The sequence below is a fragment of the Vigna umbellata genome, chromosome 9, assembly GCF_029865625.1.
Source record: "Vigna umbellata cultivar VRB3 chromosome 9, Vumbellata_1.0, whole genome shotgun sequence".
In the NCBI taxonomy this organism is placed as follows: Eukaryota; Viridiplantae; Streptophyta; class Magnoliopsida; order Fabales; family Fabaceae; genus Vigna; species Vigna umbellata.
Window position 1 is genome coordinate 16,194,431 of NC_142173.1, and position 23,317 is coordinate 16,217,747.

At 34.3% G+C, this 23,317-nt stretch overlaps 2 protein-coding genes across 3 annotated transcripts; one reads left to right on the top strand and one right to left on the bottom strand.

Annotated features, from left to right (window-relative positions):
• Positions 1 to 8: 8 nt before the first annotated feature.
• Positions 9 to 2,052, top strand: LOC148192697 (glutamate--tRNA ligase, chloroplastic/mitochondrial-like). The gene is made up of 5 exons (XM_088099139.1): positions 9 to 67; positions 636 to 750; positions 907 to 1,007; positions 1,226 to 1,382; positions 1,549 to 2,052. Exons 2-5 carry the CDS (start codon positions 640 to 642, stop codon positions 1,771 to 1,773), a joined length of 594 nt encoding a protein of 197 aa, XP_087955265.1. The 5' UTR covers positions 9 to 67; positions 636 to 639; the 3' UTR covers positions 1,774 to 2,052.
• A 3,041-nt stretch (positions 2,053 to 5,093) lies between these two features.
• On the bottom strand, positions 5,094 to 19,134 carry LOC148192698 (uncharacterized). 2 transcript variants are annotated; one of them, XM_088098523.1, is made up of 11 exons: positions 18,817 to 19,134; positions 15,062 to 15,449; positions 14,447 to 14,653; positions 14,074 to 14,295; positions 12,489 to 12,555; positions 12,309 to 12,371; positions 9,820 to 9,911; positions 6,491 to 6,667; positions 6,233 to 6,369; positions 5,401 to 5,733; positions 5,094 to 5,321 (listed from the first exon to the last, which is right to left on the bottom strand). In XM_088098523.1, exons 1-10 carry the CDS (start codon positions 18,963 to 18,965, stop codon positions 5,499 to 5,501), a joined length of 1,737 nt encoding a protein of 578 aa, XP_087954649.1. In that variant the 5' UTR covers positions 18,966 to 19,134; the 3' UTR covers positions 5,094 to 5,321; positions 5,401 to 5,498. The 2 variants fall into 2 exon arrangements, with proteins under 2 accessions (XP_087954649.1, XP_087954650.1); XM_088098524.1 differs by lacking the exon at positions 12,309 to 12,371.
• Between the last annotated feature and the right edge of the window lie 4,183 nt (positions 19,135 to 23,317).

The following is a 23,317-nucleotide window of genomic DNA, read 5'->3' on the forward strand; positions in this document are numbered from 1 at the left end:
CAGTTGAAAAATTCACTATTGAACGTGTTAATAAAAGTGGTGCTATCTTTGACTCAACGAAGTTAAGGTAATTTCTTGCTTTTTGCCTACTTTGTAAGCATAATCGGTGTATTATTTCCACAGCTAGCTTATATCCTGCATTTTGAGCTCAAATGGGTTAAATTTCTTACAATTACTAAATACAGGCAGGTTTTGTCCTGAATGGGAAATTATTGTTTTTCTTTCATCAAGTCTAGGATGGGGAGTGCTAGCAGCATATTCAAAAGCATACTTTCTTCAACACACTTTTATTGTTACTACTTAACTGGCATTTCTCAAGTCCAGGTTCTTTGCTGTGATTTTGGTGCTGTACCTTCAAAATGCACTCATTTTGATATTATGAAATATATTAAAAACTTTTTTATGTATCAAAATCAGTGTATTTTGAAAGTACAACTTCAAAAATCCAACAGAAAATACAAGTTCTCATTTCTCTTGCAGAGTAAATGTTGCATTTATGATTATATGTACAATGAGTTTATTTAGTCAAATTGTAATATAAGGTTCTATAAGTGGCTGTTCTGAGGCATTGTTGATGAAAGTAAACAACTATTACAATTAATGTCCCTGTAATATACTTTATGCCTTCAATTTAGGTGGATGAATGGTCAACATTTAAGAGGACGTCCATTGGAGGAGTTGACCAAACTTATTGGAGAGTACTGGAAGACATCTGGCATAGTCACAGTATCAGCTGGACCTTTTATTGATGTGAGATCTAATTGCATGCATTCTTGATTCAGACTCCTCATAAATACAATCTACTTAGCTTCATTTTCTGAAGCATGGTGATTTTTTTTTTTAATATGGTTTTGACCCATCTTGCAACAATGGACTCAATAGTGATAACACACGATTGACTAACAGGAAACTGTTCAACTACTTAAGGATGGGATTGACTTGATAAATGATGCAGACAAGGCCCTTACTAACTTGCTTTCTTATCCTTTGCATTCTACTTTACAGAGGTGATTACTCATTCTTCTAAGATGGAATTTTTCAATTGGCCATATAAAATGAACAAGGTTAAGATGTGCATGCTATTGTGGATTTAGCTTTGCAAGTCTGAGGGTCACAACTTGTAGCTGGCTATAATATTGTGTATTGTATTTGTAGATAAGTGTTTATTTATAATGGCAGTGGTATTTGCACTATTAGTAGTTACAACTCTACATGTTGGTGGCAGCGATGAAGCAGAACCTCTCTTGCAAGATAATCTTTCTGAGTTTGCCGATAGCCTATTGGCAGCCTATGATAGTGGTGATATGGTGGCAGCACTTGAAGACGGCCATGCCGGCTGGCAAAAGTGGGTGAAAGGCTTTGGTAAATCGCTTAAGCGGAAGGTGAGCTGAACAGTCTTAAACACCACTTGCATTCTATTGATAAAGTATTTTGGAAAAAATGTGTTCTTTCAGCCCCTAATTTTGGTCAAATGTGTTTAAAGCCTGTTGTTCTTTTGTGTTAAAGAGTTTGTTCATCAAACTAAACATCTCCACTTTCATGTTCAAGGGAAAATCACTTTTCATGCCTCTTAGAGTTCTGTTGACTGGAAAACTTCATGGACCTGACATAGGGGCAAGTGTTGTATTGCTCTATAAAGCTGGAATTAGTGATGTAGTGGCTCCTGAAACTGGCTTTGTGACATTGGATGAAAGATTCAAAATGCTTAGGCAAATCAACTGGGAGACATTGCCCAAGGATCAACCTGTCAAAGAGACTGCTGCTTCTGTCTAACTGAGATTTCACTATCAAGGTCTATCAAATAAAACCATGGTTTTTTACACTACTGTTTCATGCAAATTTGAGTACAGAAATGTTTTTTTTTTTGTAATTTTTCCGAGGGGTCTTGTTCAGGCTTAATAATGAGTTTCATTTTTTATATATAAACGTTTGTTTCAATGTGACTAGATGTATTTTCTAATATATTGATTTGGAAACATGGATATTTTGGAATAATGTATTTTTTTTAACTATTTGAGTAATGATGAGGAGCTCACAGTGGTTTTGTTGCTAGTTGTAGTTTCATGGTGGATTTTGTGGTGCTTTGTGATGTTCAGAGGTAGTAGGTATATAGGTTGTGATGGGATTAGGAAGGAGATACAACTGGGGCAAATTCAGAAAGAGACCAAATAAAATAAAATAAGATAAACAGAAAAATATCATTCATTTATTTTAAAATCAGTGATCTAATAACTGTTAAATATACCCTCCCATGTTAGGTTAAAAGAAACAAAAAAAAAATATCCTTCACCTATGTTAAAGTTAAACTTGGATAGGCTTGATTTAATTTAATTTTACAGTTTGGTTTAGGTCTATTTTTGCGATTTTTAATTGTAAAGTTATTAAATATTTTATAATGGAAAATATATCTATTGTAAAAGAAATCATGTGTTTGCTTTTGAGATTTAATTTGAATAACAATAGTACATGTCCTATAGAATAAGAGTACGTGTTAATAAGAAACTAAGATTACAACTTAAAAACATAATAGCCAAATCCATCGATAGGTATTCCCAACTACTACAGTGCAAAAGTTAAAACACCTTGTGTTAGTTTAGATGAATATTTCTTGCGTTTTAGCAAATAATTAATAAAATAAGTGATTGATCATACTATTACCCCAGGTTTATTATTTCCTGCACCCACACAATTACTAACTGAACCTATAATAATAGGAAAAAGACTTAAATATCCTCCACCCCGAGTTCATTACTGCCTTCATTTCTACCATCACTGTCACTATAAAGAAAGAAGAAGGCAACGAGAATGTTAAAGAGGAAGAATGTAACATCCCGATAAAATTTACTAAAAGAAATATTATAGATTTGATAAAACATAACATAGAAAAAAAAAATGTAGTTTATCTTATCCAACTAATAGTTATATCAATAAATCACATTTTTTTTAACTTTCTAAACAGAGATATCTCAAAGAGATAAATTGTTATACAAAAAGTCTCCGTATTTATATATATATATATATATATATATATATATATATATATATATATATATATATATATATGCATGTATATACATATTTATATGCTAAACTCCAACATTTAGAACATCTTTTGCTCACACCAAATGATGATCATTGCCAAAGAGATTATAGCAAAAAGAGACAGACAACACAAATGTAAGGGTAAACTAGTATACGAAAAATCAACATATTACAATTTAATATAAGAAATCATATCTCAACATTCACAACCTATCACACACTTGATCATATCATAGCTCAACATCTTCACCTCATTGATCTGAATTCGACAGATTTCGCTGAAGGTTTTCACCCATGGTAGTATTTATACTCTGTAGATTCATAAACAAGGATCACATGACCTACTTCCCCATGAGGTTAGTCTTTCCTTACATGACACAAAGGGCTAGGTAAAGACCTCCTACCATTTTCTCTGTCATTCACTTTACATGAGCTGAATGGTTGGTAGAATATCAAGATACATTCTTTCCAAAGTCTCACTATCAAACATTCACCACAACTCTCATTAACATAGAATCTCTCCTTGAGATTCCTCTTAAATTACCCATCTCTCCAAAGTCTCACTATCAAACACTTATCATCATCATATTCATCAATCATAACAGGTTCACAAAGCATAAATAAACGTATACACATCTTCATTAATCACCTCATAACCATCATCATCGCTATCATCACATACTTGTGGTATTCCAAGTATAAAATCATTAATAAAAATCTGGAAATAATAACCACACAATAATACAATTTTCTTCAGGGTAACTTGATACTCACACTAGACACAGAAAACAACCTAGAAACCCTCACCAAAACCCCTAAAACGACCTAAAGAACGTCCAAAACAGATGTCCAGAACCCCAAATTTGAGATTCCCCACAACTTAGTTTCTGCCAGACAACTCCTCACCAGACTACTCTTACTTAGACGATCTCTTACCAGATGATCCCTTACCAGAAGATCTCCTACCAGACGACTCCTTGCCAGACGATCTCTTACCATACGACTCTTACCCAAATGATTTATCAGACTACTCTTACCCAAACAATATCTTATTAGACGATTTCTTACCCAAACGATCTACTAGATTTTTTGTACATTAAGAGATCAACTAAGCCCTAAATGATCCCAAGATAGTTTCCAAAACTGTAGAATTTCCCTTAAATCATGATCTTATAATCTTGTTAAAAATCCCATTTTTATGCCCAAAACTCATCCTTCTATTACTTTATTTCATACCCAAGTTCTTAAAAACATATTAGCTCAAATTCACTAAATCTACATTTCTCAATTCATCAATAAACAAATTTTATATGTAGCAAACTAGACACCCCAACATACACCAGTTCTCAATTCAACATACCATCCTCTTCAAGCACCCAACATACCAAATTTCACAATTTAATTAAAATTCATAAATCAATCGTCACATAATCATTGTTAATGGTCATTATATGTATAAAAGCATCGGTGATGTTGTTGATTTCATTGTTAATAATCATTATAGATATAAATGCATTGTTGCTTTACTGAAAATAAATGAAAAGTCATGATCTCTTATCCGACATGATTTATTTAAAGAACTTAGTCACTAACAAGATGCATATGCAATATTAATAATAATCTAATATCAACTAGTCTACTCACTATTAGAGATACATATTAATATAGTTTACACTTTACTTTTACTTTTTTTTCTTTCTTATTCAATCTATTTAAAAACTTAATTCTATCAAAAAATCAACTAAATCCTATATTTAATTTTTAGAAATTTGCAAGACACCCAAGCCTCATAAATCATAACTTTAATCAACTAAATGTAGTCATGGATATGCATTTTCAGTTATTGCCAAATTTACTGTAAAATAATTAAAGTAGTTTTGGAATATTTGTTTATGTTCATTGAAAGCACTCTTATTCAATAATTAGAAACGAATAACTAATCCGAATTTAATTTTAACTACAAAATTTTATGGTGCATTCTCAAAGGCTCTATAGCTGTTTCATAGCAATGCATTCTTCTTTTTTATCAAGATGCAGAGGAAAAGCCGTGATACCAACGCAAACATTCTCTATTCATTGCCAAAAACATTAACGAATCATTTTAGTAGAAAAAACATCAAAGCATCATGACATTGGTTGTAGTGACAAAAACAAATACAAGGTTTCTTCGCAACAATACCGATCCCTATATCAAACTTTCTTCTTTTGTTCAATTCCATTCTTCAGGACTATGCAACTTGCCATGTCGAGCTTCAATCCACATTAGACATTCGCACAACCTAAGATAAAAAAAAAAGTTTATTAATAAAAGCCATGTTCACACCAAAGGCTGAACAACTTAAATTCTAGGAAACCTACCAGAAAAATAAAAACATTGACAGAATTCATGTTTTTAGTTGCTATACAAACATTCTGTATACATTTTAATGCCTCCGAGATGATGCTTTTAATTATCTTCATAGAGTCAACTGATTCATGTCGACTTCTAAATTTTCAGGACAAACAACATCCTCTGAGAAGATGAAATACTTAGTTGCACCAAACATGCTGGCTAAATTCAGAATTACACTCTCATACGAGTAAGTTGGAGGCATGGCAGGCATCGGAAGAGCAGGGACACATGTCGGAAGGAATTTGTTCTCTTTGTAAACTGGTGCATATAGGGTCAACACTTCCTGACAAAACATGAATCTGAACAAAGTGTGAAGCAAACTTGACATAAGAACATAGAGTGGCAAAGTTAAAAACAAAATTCATGTGAATAAAATTATTTAATAGCCTGTCATTCATGTAAAAGTAAGTCAACGCTCAAGAGATTTACAACAGAAACTTTCGGTGTCAGTTAAGATCTAATAATTTTAGTTAGTTGAGACAGTTTATAGGGTATTCCTGCACAAACAACAGAATTTGTGTACACTGCGCAAACAAGTGTTTGATGATGATGATGATGGTGGTGATCATGGTGTACTGAATGTGTTTAACAACATTGTTTAACAACAATGGCCTCTACAATCTTCAAAATAGCGATAAATTATCAACAAAATAAAAAGAATTAACAAATACCAACAGAAACACAAGAAAATAAAAGTCACAATGTGCCACAGATGGCATGGCTGTACAGTTTGGAACAGAGAAGCGAGAGAACTATATGAAAGATAATAATACGAGCAGGAATGAAGACAATTTTTACCTCAAAATAAGCCTCCTAATAAAGGGATCACCTAAAATCTGCCCCCAAACAGGATTAAGTGTGTTTGATGTTGCCAATGCTAGCCCCCAGGTATTTAGTGAAGATGTGAGTATTGCTTCAGCTTTGTTGAATGTGTCCTATAGTCAAATTTAAGTTGCTGAGCATATTAACTTTCCTTTTCCAGCGAATGAAAAAAATATTTTTTTCATAAAAATGGAACTTTTGCTAGCATGAAGGAAGAGCGCACTGATTACAGACCAAATCAATATCAGTATCTGAAAGTCCAATCAGAAGACAGAAAGCTTGCAGCGGAGCTGTAAGAAACATGGTGAATAGGCTCCCATTTGAATGATGTGAGCAGTCAGACACAGCAGGAGAACAGCTTGGTGAAAGGAGCATTGCAACTGGCTCTCCCTTTTCTGCGTCTGCTATCACCTGCATATTTTGATAAATTACTTTTAAAATGTCTGAGAAATCTAATAACAGCACGCGAAAAAGGAAAATTGTAGCAATGACCTCTTCCAGACTAATGAATATATTTTCATTACACAATTCCTAAAACTAATGAATATTTTGTAATACGGGAGTAAACTGTTGTTTTCCATTAGTTAGTTGTAAGCTGTACCTGTAACTAACTGAGTTAGTTACCGACAGGGGTTCTAGATGCTTAGCTTGCAACTATATAAATAGCTGATCATTCATAGTTTGTAACTGAGAATTCATTTTTCCAGAATACAAAAACTTTTTTCTAAATTACCAATCAACTCTAACATGGGTACCAAAGGCAGGGTAGCTCTAACCTGCTAGTTTATGTTAGTATGATTCTATTAGTTAATCATGGTAAATAGTCAATTCTTATGTACAGCTGTCTTTTCTCTTGTATTTCTATAAATACAAACACTGTACAGAATATTGAGAATAATACAGTTCAATTGAAACAGTTTGTTATATCTGTTTTCTTCTTTGTTTTCTCACTTCAAACTCTAATATGGTATCTAGAGCTTTTTTCCTCGATGATCCTGCTTCCGTTGCTGTGTGCTTCTTGACAGTCTTCTTCGTTCCAAGATTGTGTTCACGTTTTTTGGCTTCATTCTTGTTTGCAAATGTGATTTTTGCTTTCGTCCTGTTTCTCGCCATTTATTTCAGTGTTCGCATTCATGATTCTAGCTTTGTTCTTCATTCCCCTTTATAACTTATTTTTACAGATTTGTCGGGCCCTGCTCATATTTCGTCTTATGCAGGCTATAAATACTATGTTTCTTTTGTTAATGCCTTTTCTAGGTATATGTCGATTTCTCCCCTCAAAAATAAATTTGATACTTTGTCTGTCTTTCAAACTTCTAAGAAAATGGTTGAGCTGCAGTTAAACACCAAAATTAAGACTTTTGTTGAACTTTTCCCTCACACTCATCAAAATGGCATTGTTGAACGTAAGCATAGACACATTGTTGAATTAGGACTAACATTATTACATCATGCCTCTCTTCCTTTACAGTTTTGGGATTATGCTTTTGTTACTGTTGTTTATCTAATCAATAGATTTCCCACGTCTTTTTTGAATTTTGCCATTCCATATTCTGTTTTGTTTCGTAAAAATCCTGATTTTCATTTTCTAAAAACCTTTGGCAGTTCTCGTTTTCCTCTATTACGGCCATATCACAGTCTATACTGGATTTTAAGTCTGAAGAGTGTCTTTTATTAGGATATTCTCAGTTGCATAAGGGCTATAAATGTCTCTCTTCCAATGGCCGTATATTTATCTCCAAAGATGTTTTGTTTGACGAGTCCAGATTTCCTTATTCTGATCTGTTTTCCACATCATATAATCCCATTCCTGATGTTGCTCACTATAATTTAAATCCTATTCTTTCTTCACCCCACCAACCACCACCACTTCCTGCATCTTCTGTTCCTGCTGTCTCTCAGTCTCACTCTCCTTCCACATCAGACATGTCTCCTGTTGTCTCTGATGCTGGTGTTTCTTCCTCTTCACAGTCTCAGGATCCTCCTACCTCTTAATTCTCATCCTATGCAAACTCGATCCAAATCAGGCATATTTAAACAGAGTTCATCCTTCTTTGTGTGTTAACTCATTCTGAGCCTATATCTGTTAAACAGGCCTTTAAGGATACAGATTGGAGGGCTGCTATGCAGCTTAAATATGATGCTTTAATGCACCAGAAAACCTGGGACTTAGTTTCTTTACCTGTTAACAGGAAGGTTGTTGGTTGTAAATGGGTTTTTCAGGTCAAGGAAAATGCTGATGGCTCCATTAATAAATACAAAGGGAGACAGTGGTTCAATTGCTTACAGCATACTCTTCATCAGTTTGGGTTTGTCAACAGTATTTGTGATACCTCCTTGTTCATCTACAAGAAAGCTTCTGATGTGCATTATCGTCTTGTTTATGTTGATGATATCATCATCACTGGAAATTCTGTTTTTCTCATTCGGCATGTCACATCCAAACTTCAAGCCACATTTTCTTTAAAACAGCTTGATCAACTAGACTACTTTCTTGGTCTAGAAATCAAGCATTTATCTGATCACTCCATTGTCATGACCCAGACCAAGTACATTGGTGACTTGCTTCATAAAACTTATTTGGCAGAAGCTCACTCTATCTCTCTACTCACAAGGTCTCTAACTGCAAGTTTTCCAAACATGAAGCAGATATCTTTGCAGATCCCTACTTTATATTGATCTGTGGTGGAGGTGTTACAGTATGCTACTCTTACACGGCCTGAAATCAGTTTTGCTGCAAATAAAGTCTGTCTGTTTATGGCACGACCTCTTGATTCTCACTGGAATGCTGTTAAACGCAATTTTACGCTGCTTAAAGGGCACTTTGTTCATGGTCTGCATTTTCAGCCAGCATTCTTTAATAGTTCAGTCCCTCTGCTTGCCGTCCGTGATGCTGATTGGGCATCTGATATTGATGATCAACGTTCTACATCTGGTGCTGCTATCTTTCTGGGTCCAAATTTAATATCATGGTGGTCAAGTAAACAATAGGTTGTTGCTCGCTCCAGCACTAGGCCGAATACAGAAGTTTAGCTCAAACTTCTTTTGAATTGTCATGGATTTCTAAGTTACTCACTGAACTTCAAGTTCCTTTTAGCTCTCCTGTTTTGTACTGTGACAATCAGTGGGAAGATGTCTTGACTAAGCCTCAATCTTCTTCTCGGTTGATTTCTCTACGTTCCAAACTCAATGTTTAGAATTTTTCTTCTGAAAAGTCTTCTCCTTGAGTTTGAGGGGTTCAGCTAGGGTATGTTAGTATGATTGTATTAGTTAATCACCGTCAATAGTCAATTCTTATGTTCAGCTGTCTTTTCTCTTGTATTTCTATAAATACAAACACTGTACATACTATTTAGAATAATACAGTTCAATAAAAACAGTTTGTTATATCTGTTTTCTCACTCGAAACCTAATAGATTCTAACCAGAATTCTCCACCGCCATTACAAGAACAACCTATACCTTCCCCCTAATTATTAGATAAAGTTAGCATATATATAAATACTATAGACACAAGTATTAGATACAAAAAATATATAAATATATAAAGTATCTGAGGCTTGCCTTAAATGCGTTGCTATTGTCATTATCAATGACTAAAAGAAGTGGTCTTCTAGTAAATGGTAGAAAGTCAGAAGGATATACGCAGTTTGATCCTGAAAAGGGATTGGGTTAAAGTATTCTGCAATTCCAACAAAAAATCATGTGATATGAACACTGAAATTATCATCTTTATGCAAATTTATGAGCTAGACTCATTGAGATATTACAGGAATTTTTTCGATGTATACCCATGATCATAATTAATGTCTTTTAATCACTTTGCTAGGACCTATGTCCGCAAAATTTGACTTAACGCTATTCATGAATGGAGCTGATTTTCAGGAATACTTGAAACATTTCCCACTGTATGCATATGGTTTCAAAAAGGAACCCATAGAAGGCATCTGTACAAAACATGTCAAAAACCAATTATGCTAAAAGCTTATGCAGTTAGAATAACACATCCCATCATGTGACATTGACAACTTACACGCTTTCTTTACCTTACGTAAGAATTTATATTAGTTATTAAGAATACAATTCATACGGATTCAACCACTGACCACTTGGTTTCAACCCTGTACATGTACTGTTGTGTATCAATACTGAGTGTACGCAAATAGTGATTATGGCAGTGATCACCATCTGCGATTTAAAGAGAATAGTGTCCTCTGCATTTCCACTGCAGTGGTCCCTATCACATGGGGGATAGCAGCACTCATGCAGAAATATCATTTTTCTGATAAAAAAAGGATTTAGACTTTTAGTTTGGCCAATTTCAAAACAACCCAAAGGCCTCTCTTGCCAATCTTGCTATTGAAACCTTGAGAGAACCCGAGTACCACCAACCTCGAAGTTGCAACCTTAGCTTTAATGTCATTGCCATAGCTCCGTTGTTGTGGCAGGTCATTGAGAAGACTTGAAGAAGGTTGGATGGCACAAATGTCCTCTCAAGGTTTCAGTTGCAAGAAATTGTATGGCCCGCATGAAAGACCTTTGGGTTATTTTAAAATAGGCAAATCTACGGCTTGAATATTAATAAAAAAATGGTTAAAAATGTTTAGTCCCTAAATTTAGACACAAAATTGAAATTCTTTCCTGTCCCAAACTTTGATACATTTTGATCCTCAAACTTAAAAAATGAATGAATATAGTCTTTCCAACCTAACGACATTAACTTTTTTGTACTTGTTAAATAGTGTAAACAGCTCAAATGTCAGTCTCAAATGTCATTTTACACGTCAAAAAAATTTCACGCAATTGGGTTAGAAAGAATATATCTATTTACTTTTAAAGTTTGAAGATCAAACTATATCAAAATTTGGGATAAGGACAAATTATAATTTTACGAACAAGTTTAAAGAATAAAAACATATCTAATCCTAAAAAAAATATATTTCCATCATGGGGCAACAAACTTAACATGACACCATGCCCACGATGAGTGCAACAACAGAACCGACAGCTAGTTCTCTGCAAGTAGTGATTGCAATAGTTTCCAAAACAGCTATGCCATAGCATTATTTGAAACACGGCTATGTAGTGTGATTTCTTTTATTTAAAGGGTCTTTTTGTAGTAAAAACAATTATCTAAAAGATTATTTGAAGGGGCATGTTAGAATCTAAAAAATATAAAAATATTTATCATATATTTAAAATTATTTGCTACAATTAGTTTCCCTATTTCCTTATTATCTTACAATTAATTACCATATTCCCTTATCATGATTTGCTTCCCTATTTACGAAAGATTATGATTAGTATAAAAAGAGGTTGGTAGAGCTCTAAATTTTACGTAACAAATTAACAAATTGCTATATATTTCTCAATACAGAAGTGTTTCGTTCTCTTTTTTTATCTCTTTATCTCTACATAAACCCCATAATTTCAAAAACAAACCATAGGACTAAGAAACCTAACTCAATCCAAAAAATTGGCTTATAAGGTGAAAATTGTCTAAGCCTTTTTATAAGGACTATATTAGTCATATTCATATTTGATGTAAGATCTACAACAACCCCTTGCCAAAGACTGAACTTTAAAACTGAATTTAAGCCAACAACCCTATAAAATCAACTTACAGGATAAGTTTAAACTCAGTTTTAAATTATAATTAGACCATATCCCTAATCAATGTGGAATTTTTAACATCAACAATTTCTTTGTTTAAATTCTTCACCTATTGTCTCCACCAAAGATGGTTCTATCATTAGGAGTGATAAATGCACAACCTACTGATTCTATCACTTTATGTTCTGCACTGTGTTTACTTCATTTCATTTCCCTTTTAACTTTTTATTTGTTAGAGAATTTACTCAGCGTCATTCACTTTAATGATATCCCACTCCTAGTGTCTTCTAGAATTACGGGAATGTTATGAACACACAATGAAGCCAACTTCAATTGCATGAGGTGAATTTGTGTAAAATGGGTGCAAGGATGACTCTTTATTGTTCCTTGACGTTATACATGTAAGGCAATACAAGAATGGAAGTACACACAAGTTATACCTCTCTCTCCATGAGAACCAAGGTGTATGCAACCAGATTCATTTTGAGGAGAACTACAATATCCTGCATTTGATGTTGAAAAGACAGAGTTCATCTTTACCTAAAGGAATTTAGTTCGCATAAGAAGTGTGATAACCCTATAAATTTACATTCTTATATTCATTGTTTACGGAGTCTAACCTGAAGCTGACAAATACACAAGGAGAATACCATCAGAAGGAAGCTCCTCACATATTGTGGCAAGAACCTGACCATTAAAAGGAAATTCCAAATTATATCTGGAAATAAAAATAAATAAACAAACAATATTCTAAGAAATGGTCACTTTAATGCTAAATGTGAACATTTATTAAATTAGTTGCAGATAACATGATAGGTTTCTGATAAAGAAACCTTATCTCTCACCCAACTAACACACGCAACAGAGCACAAGTTCTGTATAACCTCTGACTTTATTGATCTCCAAGAAAGAATACAAGAATGAAGTAATCTGAGAGCCTAATCTCCCCCAACAAGACTAACCGTCTGTTTATACACTTCAATTGCCAAAAGTCCCTCTCCTCTCCCCATCTCAACAATTTATACAAAAGTATATTCCCGCTCTTCCTAACTGTTAACACAGTTAGGCAACTAACTCCCTCTAACTGTTAACTAACAGTTAACTAACCTCTCCTCCTCCTTGCATACACTCTCAACTTCCTATCATAACAGAAGCACAAATGTGCACATCTATCACATTTTTACCCAGAACAGATGATCTGATACCCTGGTCCCCCCAGGATAATTCCAGCCAACGACCCTAGCAAGTCAATTAGCTGTTATGATATTGTAGCTATGAGATGACTTCATAAATTATTCAATTTCAAGGGCTTGGGAAGCCCATATGAAGGACAAAGAAGAACTTCTAATGCAAATGAAAGTGTAATTCACAGGTATTAGATTATTCGTCCAACAAAAAAGCAATTTATGAGTAATATTACCAGCATTTTCGGACTCCAGAATTTAGAATGAAGAATCATGGTCCAGTTAAATCATATAATTTGTCTGTGACCTAAGTTTGCAAAACCACTTCAAGGGAATTGCACTTCTAATATGCAGAGAGAATAGAAAGATTTGCTATTACCAACCACTTAATAAGCAAAATTGGGAATTCTGATACAACTTGTCAAGGTTTATGTTAGGAAAAAGGGGAGAAATAGAAGTTAAGAGTCAATTAAGAGGGGGTTAGACAGTTAACAGGGGGGTATGTTAGAAGTTAGGAAGCGGTTATAACGCCTACTGTGGGGTTATCTCTTAATGGGGGAAAACATGTCTGAGGGGGCAGTTGGGTATTTTGTTTCAGACAGGTTCTGTCCTGTGTAAAAGAGAATTTCTCCTGGAAGTTGTTGAACGTTTCTGTACTGGCTTTTCTAATAAAACATCATCTTACAAAGTTGGTGTAATATTCGTGTGTATTTTTCTTAATCTGAAAGAGTTTTGGTTTCTTGTCACCAAGAAACCTAACAAATTCTCAATGGAGACGGAGTTTGTTTATAGTGTAATATATACGATGGAGAGTTTCCAATAGCCTTATATCAACAAGGAACAATGGTCTGCAGCCAAATAGAACCCTGCTTCCTTTGATAGATGTTAGACACAATGGCTCGCTTGGACCCAATTTTAAATGATGGAAGCCCATTTTATACATAGAAGAAGTACTCTCTACCCTATCTTTTATATCAAATCCTTGAAACTTGTGCAAAGAATGACTTGTATTCATACTTACGGCTATAAAATGTGTCAGTGCAGGATGGTATAATACAGCTTTCCGTGGATTTGCTGGTAAAGTAGGATCAGCAATGTCTTGGATGTAACTGATGCGACTAGTCCCAGTAGCCCCATTCTGGCTAAGTTTTGAACCACTGGACTGGTAAAATAAGCCACTAGGTTCCCACTCCAGACATTGAAGCATCCTAAAAGTGTCCACTGTGAGCTCTGAATACTTTACCTGTTGAGGAATGATAGTTGAAAACAACATTGAAAAATCATAAAATTTTGCAGAATATTATAGTACCTGTAGAAAACTACCTAATGACTTTATCATTTTCAACAAATTATTATTCTATACAGATGAACCAAAAAGAGTCATGGATACCTACCTCATTTTCATGGAAGCTACTTAATACAGCATCTCGTAGTTTCAAATGTCGCTTTGTAATGGCTGCAGGAACATGTGGCAAGGTATCAGGATGAGAGTCCAAAACTAGACTATATCTTAAGGGCCTGAGATTCATAAAAGCAGTGTCAGCTTTTAAAAATCTGACTATTTCTTGAACCACCAGCTTCCATTCTTTAAAGTCACTTTCCTGTAACCAAATTGTTTGAAGGTCACTTCCAATACATCTGCAAATGTCAATCTATCAAAGCATATTCTGGGTACAGGACAACATCATGTTTTGCATGGAACACTCCAATTAGCAGTCTAGTACAACGTACATTAGTTAAACTGTAAAAAATATGCAGTAAATGATCTACCTCCATGATATAAATGAAAATAGATATCAAGGGCTATATTTCAAAGAATATATTGGTTGCATAGTAGTAGGCACTAGACAACCATTACCATGCAGCATGGAACCCAACTATTCAGAACATGCAACACCTTTACATCATTTGTAAAAACAATCAGATTGGCTAAATACAGTGTCTCAAATATAATGGAAATGAAATTATCTTTCAATGAACTATACAAGAGAAAATTAGCATGGACAAACCTGGAATGCTCTCTTGCATTCATCGACTAATACTTTAAGCTGATTAACCAATTGTTGTACCATTTCCCTCCGATTCAAAACCAAACACACCATTATGAATCTAGCAAGAAACCTCAATTGTTTGTTTGCAATATTCACATCCTGAAACATTCCCTCCTTAAAATACTCCCGAGTCAATATGGCCTCATAGAATATATATGACTCTGACAGATAATTTGCATCACTTGTTTGCATGTACTGCCCAAAATACAGTTGCCCAATGCGAGATGCAATTTCACCAATTTCCCATCTCCTAAGCCCAGCTTCAACTAGCTTCTGCCGATTCTCCTGCTGAAACTTCCACAATTGTGTGTAAACCTTGAAGACCTTGTAAAAGTACGTATCACGCCTACAGCAAAGCCACATGATTAGAAATTTTGTGCACTTTGAACAAACAAAAAGTGAGGCTAAATTGCAATTTTTTAATCCTCCTTTGCTTCCTGATTCATGATTTTAGTCCCCATATTTTTTTTTCTGATTTTAGCCCCCTTATACTAGAAATCTGCAATTTTGATGCAATCTTCAGCTTTAAATAGGCTTATTTCTTTTTCTTAATACATTTTAGTTAATTAAATAATGTCATGATTATCTTAAATGCATATGCTAGGTCTAGAATTCAATTGCATCAAAATAAACTGAATGCAGAATAAGGATTATATCAAAATTGCTGGTTTTCTAAAATATCGGAAATAAAATCATGAAAAAAAGGAATAGGGGAACAAAAATCATTGAACAGAAATTAAAGGGCGCCAAAATTGTTAATTAGGAAAAAGTTAATTGTAAACCATATCATTGTTAATTTCCAATTGATTAACCAAAATCATGAAATTATTATTTCTGACGACCAATGTAAGGCCTAACTGTTAGGTATACAGAACAAAACAGAAAACCAATCCAATTCTTCCATAAGTGTGTGTCCACTGGACTCCTTATAAAACTGTATACAAGTATCAAATATCAATCAACCATATTCAGTCAAAAATGAATGTATCAACAATCATACCTGAGTCCAAATCACATCAATAATATAGCATTTGGATGTCAACCAAAATTTCAATATTGCTTTCAAAATTTCAGTACAGGAAACATAATAAGTTTAAGGCTCACATCCAAATGAGCTCATGAACAATAATTGGATAGAACTTCTACGTAGTTCATTAAACATTTTTTCTTCTTGCTGAAAGGATTAGTGACAAAACAAGTGATGGAGGATAGTACTGCATTGGTACTTGCTCTAACACCATGTTGAGAAGAGAACCAAAAAGGAATACACTAAATTTTGTGTATTGTGTACAAACATGAGTATTCTTATTTATAATGAAAAAGAGATAATAATGAACAAAATCAATATCTAATATTGAAAAATATTTTGTAAGATATTTCCCTATTAAATCTATCATATCTCCCTATTTAATGCAATCAAATCATATCTCTAACATAATCAGTGAACTGCATTCTGTTACTGTTTAGTGATCCAACTGTCATTCTGTTAGTTACTTGTCTGTTATTTAGTTAGATCTATAAGAGATCTCCTCACTTTGTACATTGCTCTATAAACAGAGCTACTATGTATTCTCTGGATAAATAGTTTTCTTTTCATCAGTTTCTATCTCTCTATACTAACAAAGAACAACACCAAAAGTGCACATGAAACTATATCTAAGTTCTGCTCATATTTATTCCTCAATCCAGGGACTCAACATCAAAACCTATTCTTGGTTTTCATTCCATAGTGCAGCAAAAATCACATTACTTTCAATTACATTCACAAACCACACCATTATAGTGATAATGTCAACTCCCAATGAACTCATCATCCGAATGAAATCTTTACTCTCCAACATAGCATGCCCAAAAAATCCTAAAATGTCTTAGTTTGTCTTAGCTTCAAGGCCTATGAAGCTCGGACACACCTCATAAATGGCGTTTACCGTGTCTAACACGTATCAAACACCGACACTCATGTGATACTCACACAACACACGTATCGATAAAGTGTCCAATTTGAAACACAACTTTTGGTCTTTGACATGATTTTGACATGACTCCAACACAATGCTAATAACCAATAATTCAATGATTTTCTAAAAATCCCAAAAACTTGTAAACTTATTACATAAGTTTCTATTATGATTATAAAAATAAGGAACAAATCTTATATGATCACTACTTTTTGCTTTTTGGATATTAGATAGAGAGATTATATTCATTTTTGTGTTAGTTGACAATGTGTTAGTTGTAAGTTTGAAACTAATATGTATATACACGACGTGTCCTGTATCCTATATTTTTTCAATTTAGCCATATCTCCATGTCCGTGTCTTGTATCCGTATCTGGGCTTCATAGTTCAAGGCTAACCTCTCAAACAAATCATCAAATAACTATTAATTTTTCCATTCACCCTCTCTTTCCCTTGTTTGCCATCAATGTGAGGTTTTAAAAAATAGTCTGCAACCACAATTTTAGCCTTAGCACCAAGTTGTTTGGTCAACTGCAACTGCATCAACAACATTTACGGGCCATTTCACACAATTATAAGAATCACAATGAAACTACAACCAGAATTTAAAACCTTACTTGTGACAAATAAACAAATAATAAAATGAAACAATCCACCCATAAAGTTGAAAACACACCTACAAAAGTGTGTTGTAAATTAAAACATATTAATCTCAAGGTTCACTACCAATGCACTCGTCATCACAGTGAAAACCTTACTACCAAGACAGTGTAAGCAATAAATCCTAACATATCTGAGCCCCCAGGTTCACCTCTCTTATAAAGTGGGTTCAAGCCTAACTCAACCTACAAAACCTTGCAAAGGTTGCCACTCACCATATCTCTAGTCAATCTAGAATTTCCAACATCATCTTTAACAAAACATCAAATAACACCTATTTGTTTCCATTCTCTCTCTTGTTTCCATCAGATTGAGATTTTAAAAGACAGTCTGCAACCGTTATTTTGGCTACAACTTCAAGGATTTTGGACCCATTGCAACCACATTGACAACATTTGCCCACAACTTCCCAGTGATAAGAACTCACGGTTTTAAAATACCGTTTACAACCACAACTTCGGCAGCAAGATCAAGGCTTTTGGGGCCTTTCTAACTGCATCAGCAACATTTGTAGGCAATTTAAAAATCATAACCAAACCACAATCACAATATAAAACCTTACATGTGACGAATAAATAAACAATAAAATAAAACGAACAATTAGCCCAAAATTAAAACATACCAAATATCAAGGTCAACTTCCAACGAACTCAACATCACAATGAAATATTTACTCCCCACTGCTCAACATACCTTAGATTCAAGGCTGATCTCTTAAGCAAATAATCAAATAAGTCCTCCTCATCACATTAACTTAACCCAATTCTTCCCTTCTCTTGCTTCTATCCGTGAAAGGTTCTCAAGAAACAGACGCAACCACAATTTCAGGCACAACACTAACATTTTCTAGGCCCCCTTTAACTGCATCGGCAGCATTTGCCGGCAATTTCCCTCAATTTCAAGAATCGTGACAGAACCGCAAAATTTAAAACCGAAAACCTCCCCATGACGAACAAACAAATAAATAATAAAGCAAGAAGCAAAGCATTCGACCTAAAACCTAAAAAACACCCAAAAACTAGTCCTAGATCAAAACACACCAATCTCTAGGTGAACTTAAACTAGCAAACGAACGAGTGTAGTCACGAATTGAACCTGCTGCGCTGGTAAAAAGGAATGTCCCTGATTTTGGAGAACTTTTTGTCGGCTTTATCGGCCAGAGTCCAGAAAATCTCGCTCGCTGGGATGCCCATGCTGCCGCCGCCGCCGCCACTGTTCTGCATTTGCTGTTGCTGCGAAGACATCTTCCGCCGCCGACGACGACGCCGTTTGGATTTGCGACAACAATCGATTGATTGTGATTACAACGCTAACGCGCGCACACACACACGTCTGATAACTACACAAACTTCGTTCAGTGATGATTGTTCCCACCTTCAACCTTTGGCTTTTTCTCAACGTTTCTTGTCCTCTTTTCTTTTCTTTCTTTAATATTTTCTTTTATAAAAAAACATTCTTATGCGTAGATAAAATTCAAAATAGATACCAAATAAATATTTTTAATAAATATAAAGAATAGAAAAGTGTGTTAAATTTAAATTAAAATTAAAAATTAAATACATATGAAAAAGTAAGTACGATTTCTTGTAAATTTTGGTTCACTTTTTAATTCCTATTAAATGAAAATGAAATAAATATTTAAGGTGTATTTGGTTACTAAGTGAAATTAACTTATTTGTATTCACAAAATTATATTTTGAACTATAGAATATTTAAAATAATGAGAACAGATTATTTTACTATTAAAATTTTAAATTATAAATATAATTTTTATAAATAAGTTTCATTATATTGAAAATATAAACATTTTCCTAGAACTTTCTCTCTAAGATATTTTACAATTTGTTCACTTTTTTGAAAATCGGAGGCCAATATTTATCATAACAATGAGTTCATAAAAAACAAACGAATCAATTTCTTCAATAGGATAAATTAGTTTTTTGTCTTTGTTTTGCTATGTTGGTTCTTCTGCTCCATGTGACCCTTTTTGGCTTGCATGTAGTGTTTGTATTCTTCTTGCTAATCTTTATTGATTAGTGATTTTAATGGTGTGTATTGATCGTGTTTGCATTATTCATAAGACAGTTTGAACTATTTGTGCGTTTAAGAGTGTTACAGGGGTCATCGAGCTGATTGGTGGTCTTTCACATAAAGGAAACTAGTTGCTTTAATGTGCGTGAGTTGGATAATTCTGATTGATAATAGTATGTTGTTGAATCTGGTTGATGTTATGTTTGAATTAAATGGTATGGTTTAATAATTGAATTGAGTTTTGGCTTGTGATTTTATGACTGAGAGAATTGAATAGCTGAGCAATTGTATAAATTAGTATGAATTTAAGGTATAAAAACTGTGTTGAACCATTTCTCTGGAAAAGGAATACCAATTTGAGCAGTTGATCAAGTTTCATTTCACTTAAAAAACAAATCTAATTTGTGCTGAAATTTGGTATAGCACTAAGCGATTTTGGTGTGGCGCTAAGCGCAAGCTAGGTTGTGCAAGTATAGAAACATTTTTGCTCCAGACTGTTGAATGTCCTTTTTTCACCACTGAGCATCAAATTTTGCTAATGCTTTGTCGCTTAGTGGTGGCAGGGCACCGCCGAGCACCATCTTGCACTATAAGTCTTGAGCAATTTTAGTTTAAAGGCACTAAGTTGTAGAACAGATTAACCTATTAAGAGTATATGCTATTTGGGGAAGCAATAGACTAATGGGTTAGTATGAAGATGATGATGAAAGAAAGTGGAGAGAACATCACTTGGAATCTATTTAAAAAGAAATTTTATGTTGAGTACTTCCCAAATAGTGTGAAGTATGCGAAGGAAGTGGAGTTTTTGCAGTTGGTATAAGGAGGTATGACTATATCTGAATATGTTGAACGGTTTAATCATCTGGGAAGGTTTCATGTTTTGAGAATGGATGAAGAGTGACAATGTAGAAAGTTTAAAAATGACTTAATGGGAGATCTCAAGTTGATGATAGCTCCTCTCTCTATTAAAGAATTCCCTACTTTAGTAGAGAAGGCAATGGTGATGGAGAACTTAAAGGGAGAAATGGAAAGTCAGTAAAGACAACAACAAAAGGTGGGAGGATCATCTAGGTCCAAACTTATACATAAGGAGAGGAAGAAACCATATTCTAGGACCTAACCTTAAGAGACTAAAGGGTTTTCTTCTCAGGAACAATTTAATCTATCCCAAGTTCAATGCTTTTAGTATGAAGGGCCAATATAAGGAATATGTGTCATCAGTTGGTAATGTTAGGAGATGTTTCAATTATGGGAAAAAGGGGCATTCAAAGATTGTTCTTCTAATAAAAGCACTCTACCAAGACCTGCAACAATGTTTCAAATTCAATAGAAGAGGAAAGGTGATAGATCTCAAGCTTCAGGGAGAGTTTATGTCATGACAGGGTCGAGGCAACCGGTTCAGGTAATTTTATAGTTGGATGTTATGAGATAGCTGGTAAATTTTTATTCGTGTTATATGACTTTGGAGTGACACACTCCTTTCTATTAGAAGTTTGTGTTAAAAAGTTGAGTCTACCAATGTAAGAGTTGTAGTACGATCTTGTGGTATCTACTCTAGTCTCTAGTTTAGTTATGATGTTAGTATTGTGTGTCAGATGTCCAGTGATAGTAGAAGGCCGTAGGGTCAAGGTCAACCTTATATGCTTGCTTCTATAGGGTTTGGATGTTATCTTAGGAAGGGATTGGCTATCTGTCAATCACATTCTTATTGATTGTAGTGAAAAGAGGTTGTTGTTCCCTAGCTTAGTAGAGTATGTGGTGTTGTGTTCTCATCGAGTGTTGCAATAAATCAAGAAGGGGTCCTAGTGATTCATCATCTTAACTCATTTGGAAGTTGAGAAAGGTGATAGAAGTGTGGATATCTTTATAGCAAAAGAGTTTGGAGATATCTTTCCTGAGGAAGTATCAAGGTTGCCTTTTCAGAGAGAAATGAAATTTTCTATTGATTTTGTGCCAGGAATAGCTCCTTATGGTATGGCTCTAGCAGAGTTGGTAGAGTTGAAGAAGTAGATAGAAAAATTGTTAGAAAAGTAGTTTTTCCAGCCCAATGTGTCACCATGGGGAGCCCAAGTGTTGTTAGTAGAAAAGAAAGACGTAGCTCAAGGTTATGCATGAATTACAAATAGTTGAATAAGTTGACTATCAAGAACAAGTACTCCCCTATCGAGGATAAATAATTTGATAGATCAGTTGCATAATGCAATGGTGTTTTCAAAGATTGATCTAAGATTGGGGCACCATCAGATTTTGGTCAAGAATGAAGATGTGCAAAAGATATCCTTTAGGTTCATATATGGACATTATGAGTATGTAGTTATGCTTTTTGTTGTAATTAATATTTTTGTCTTTCCTAGATAAGTTTGTTGTGGTATTCATATACGACATACTATTTTACTCCAAACTCATGAAGAGCATGTTGAACATCTTAAAGCAGTGCTTGGCATTTTGAGAGAGAAGAAGTTGTATGCCAAACTATCTAAGTGTGAGTTTTTTTATGATGGAAGTGCATTTTTTAAAACTTATGATATAAGCTCAGAGAATATTTGTGCATCTGGCCAAGTTGGAGGCCCTGTTTAAATGGGAGTGTCTTAAGTTTGTGTCAGAGGTACAAAGTTTTATGGGTCTAGCTAGTTAACATTGGAGATTCATTGAAGTATTCTATAAGATGGTGACGCCCTTGACTATATTACATATTTACAAAAAGTGTTTAAAATAAAGAAGAAGACTGTGATTTTCCACAAGAGTATAATCCTTAAAGCTCCATCTTCTTCTTCCATCTTCTTTAACCATGGCTCTTTATGAGAGATCTAATGTCTTCTAAGGCATAAGGGAAAGAAGAACAAGCTTGAAATTCCTTCTTCTTCTTTCAATCTCCTAACCTTAGCTTAAGTTGACGCTCCCTTCGTGGATCTCCATTTAGTTCCCAAAACAGATTCCATCATTTTGTGTTATGATCTGATGGTGTTTTGAGGTTCAAATGCAGAGTTTGTGTACCGGATGATGTTGAGTTGAAGAGTTTGATTCTTGAAGAAGGACAAAATACTCGTCTTGACATCCATCCCGATATGACCAAGATGTATTAAGATTTGAAGGATTCTTTCTGGTGCTTAGGTATCAAACATGATGTATCTTAATTTGTAGCTTCTTGTTTAACTTGTTAGAAGACAAAATTGGAACATCAAAGACTAAAAGGGATGTTGCAACAGTTGAAGATACCATAGTGAAAATGGTATATCATAGCTATGAATTTTGTTACCTATTTGCCATAGTTTGTGAAGGGTAATGATGTTGTCAGGGTGATAGTAAATCATTTAACAAGGAGCATTCATTTTCTAGCAATTAATATGAGGATGCATGGTCAAACTGACATAGTTGTATATTAAGGAGATAGTAAGGCTGCATGGGTTGCCTTCGAGTATTGTGTTAGACAAAAAACTGATTTTTACCTCTAGATTTTAGCAGAGGGTACAACATTCTTTGGGTAGCAGGCTGAGGATGAGTTCAGCTTATCATCCTCAGACAGATGGACAATAAAAGAGATTAATTAAGTCACTTGAAGATCTGT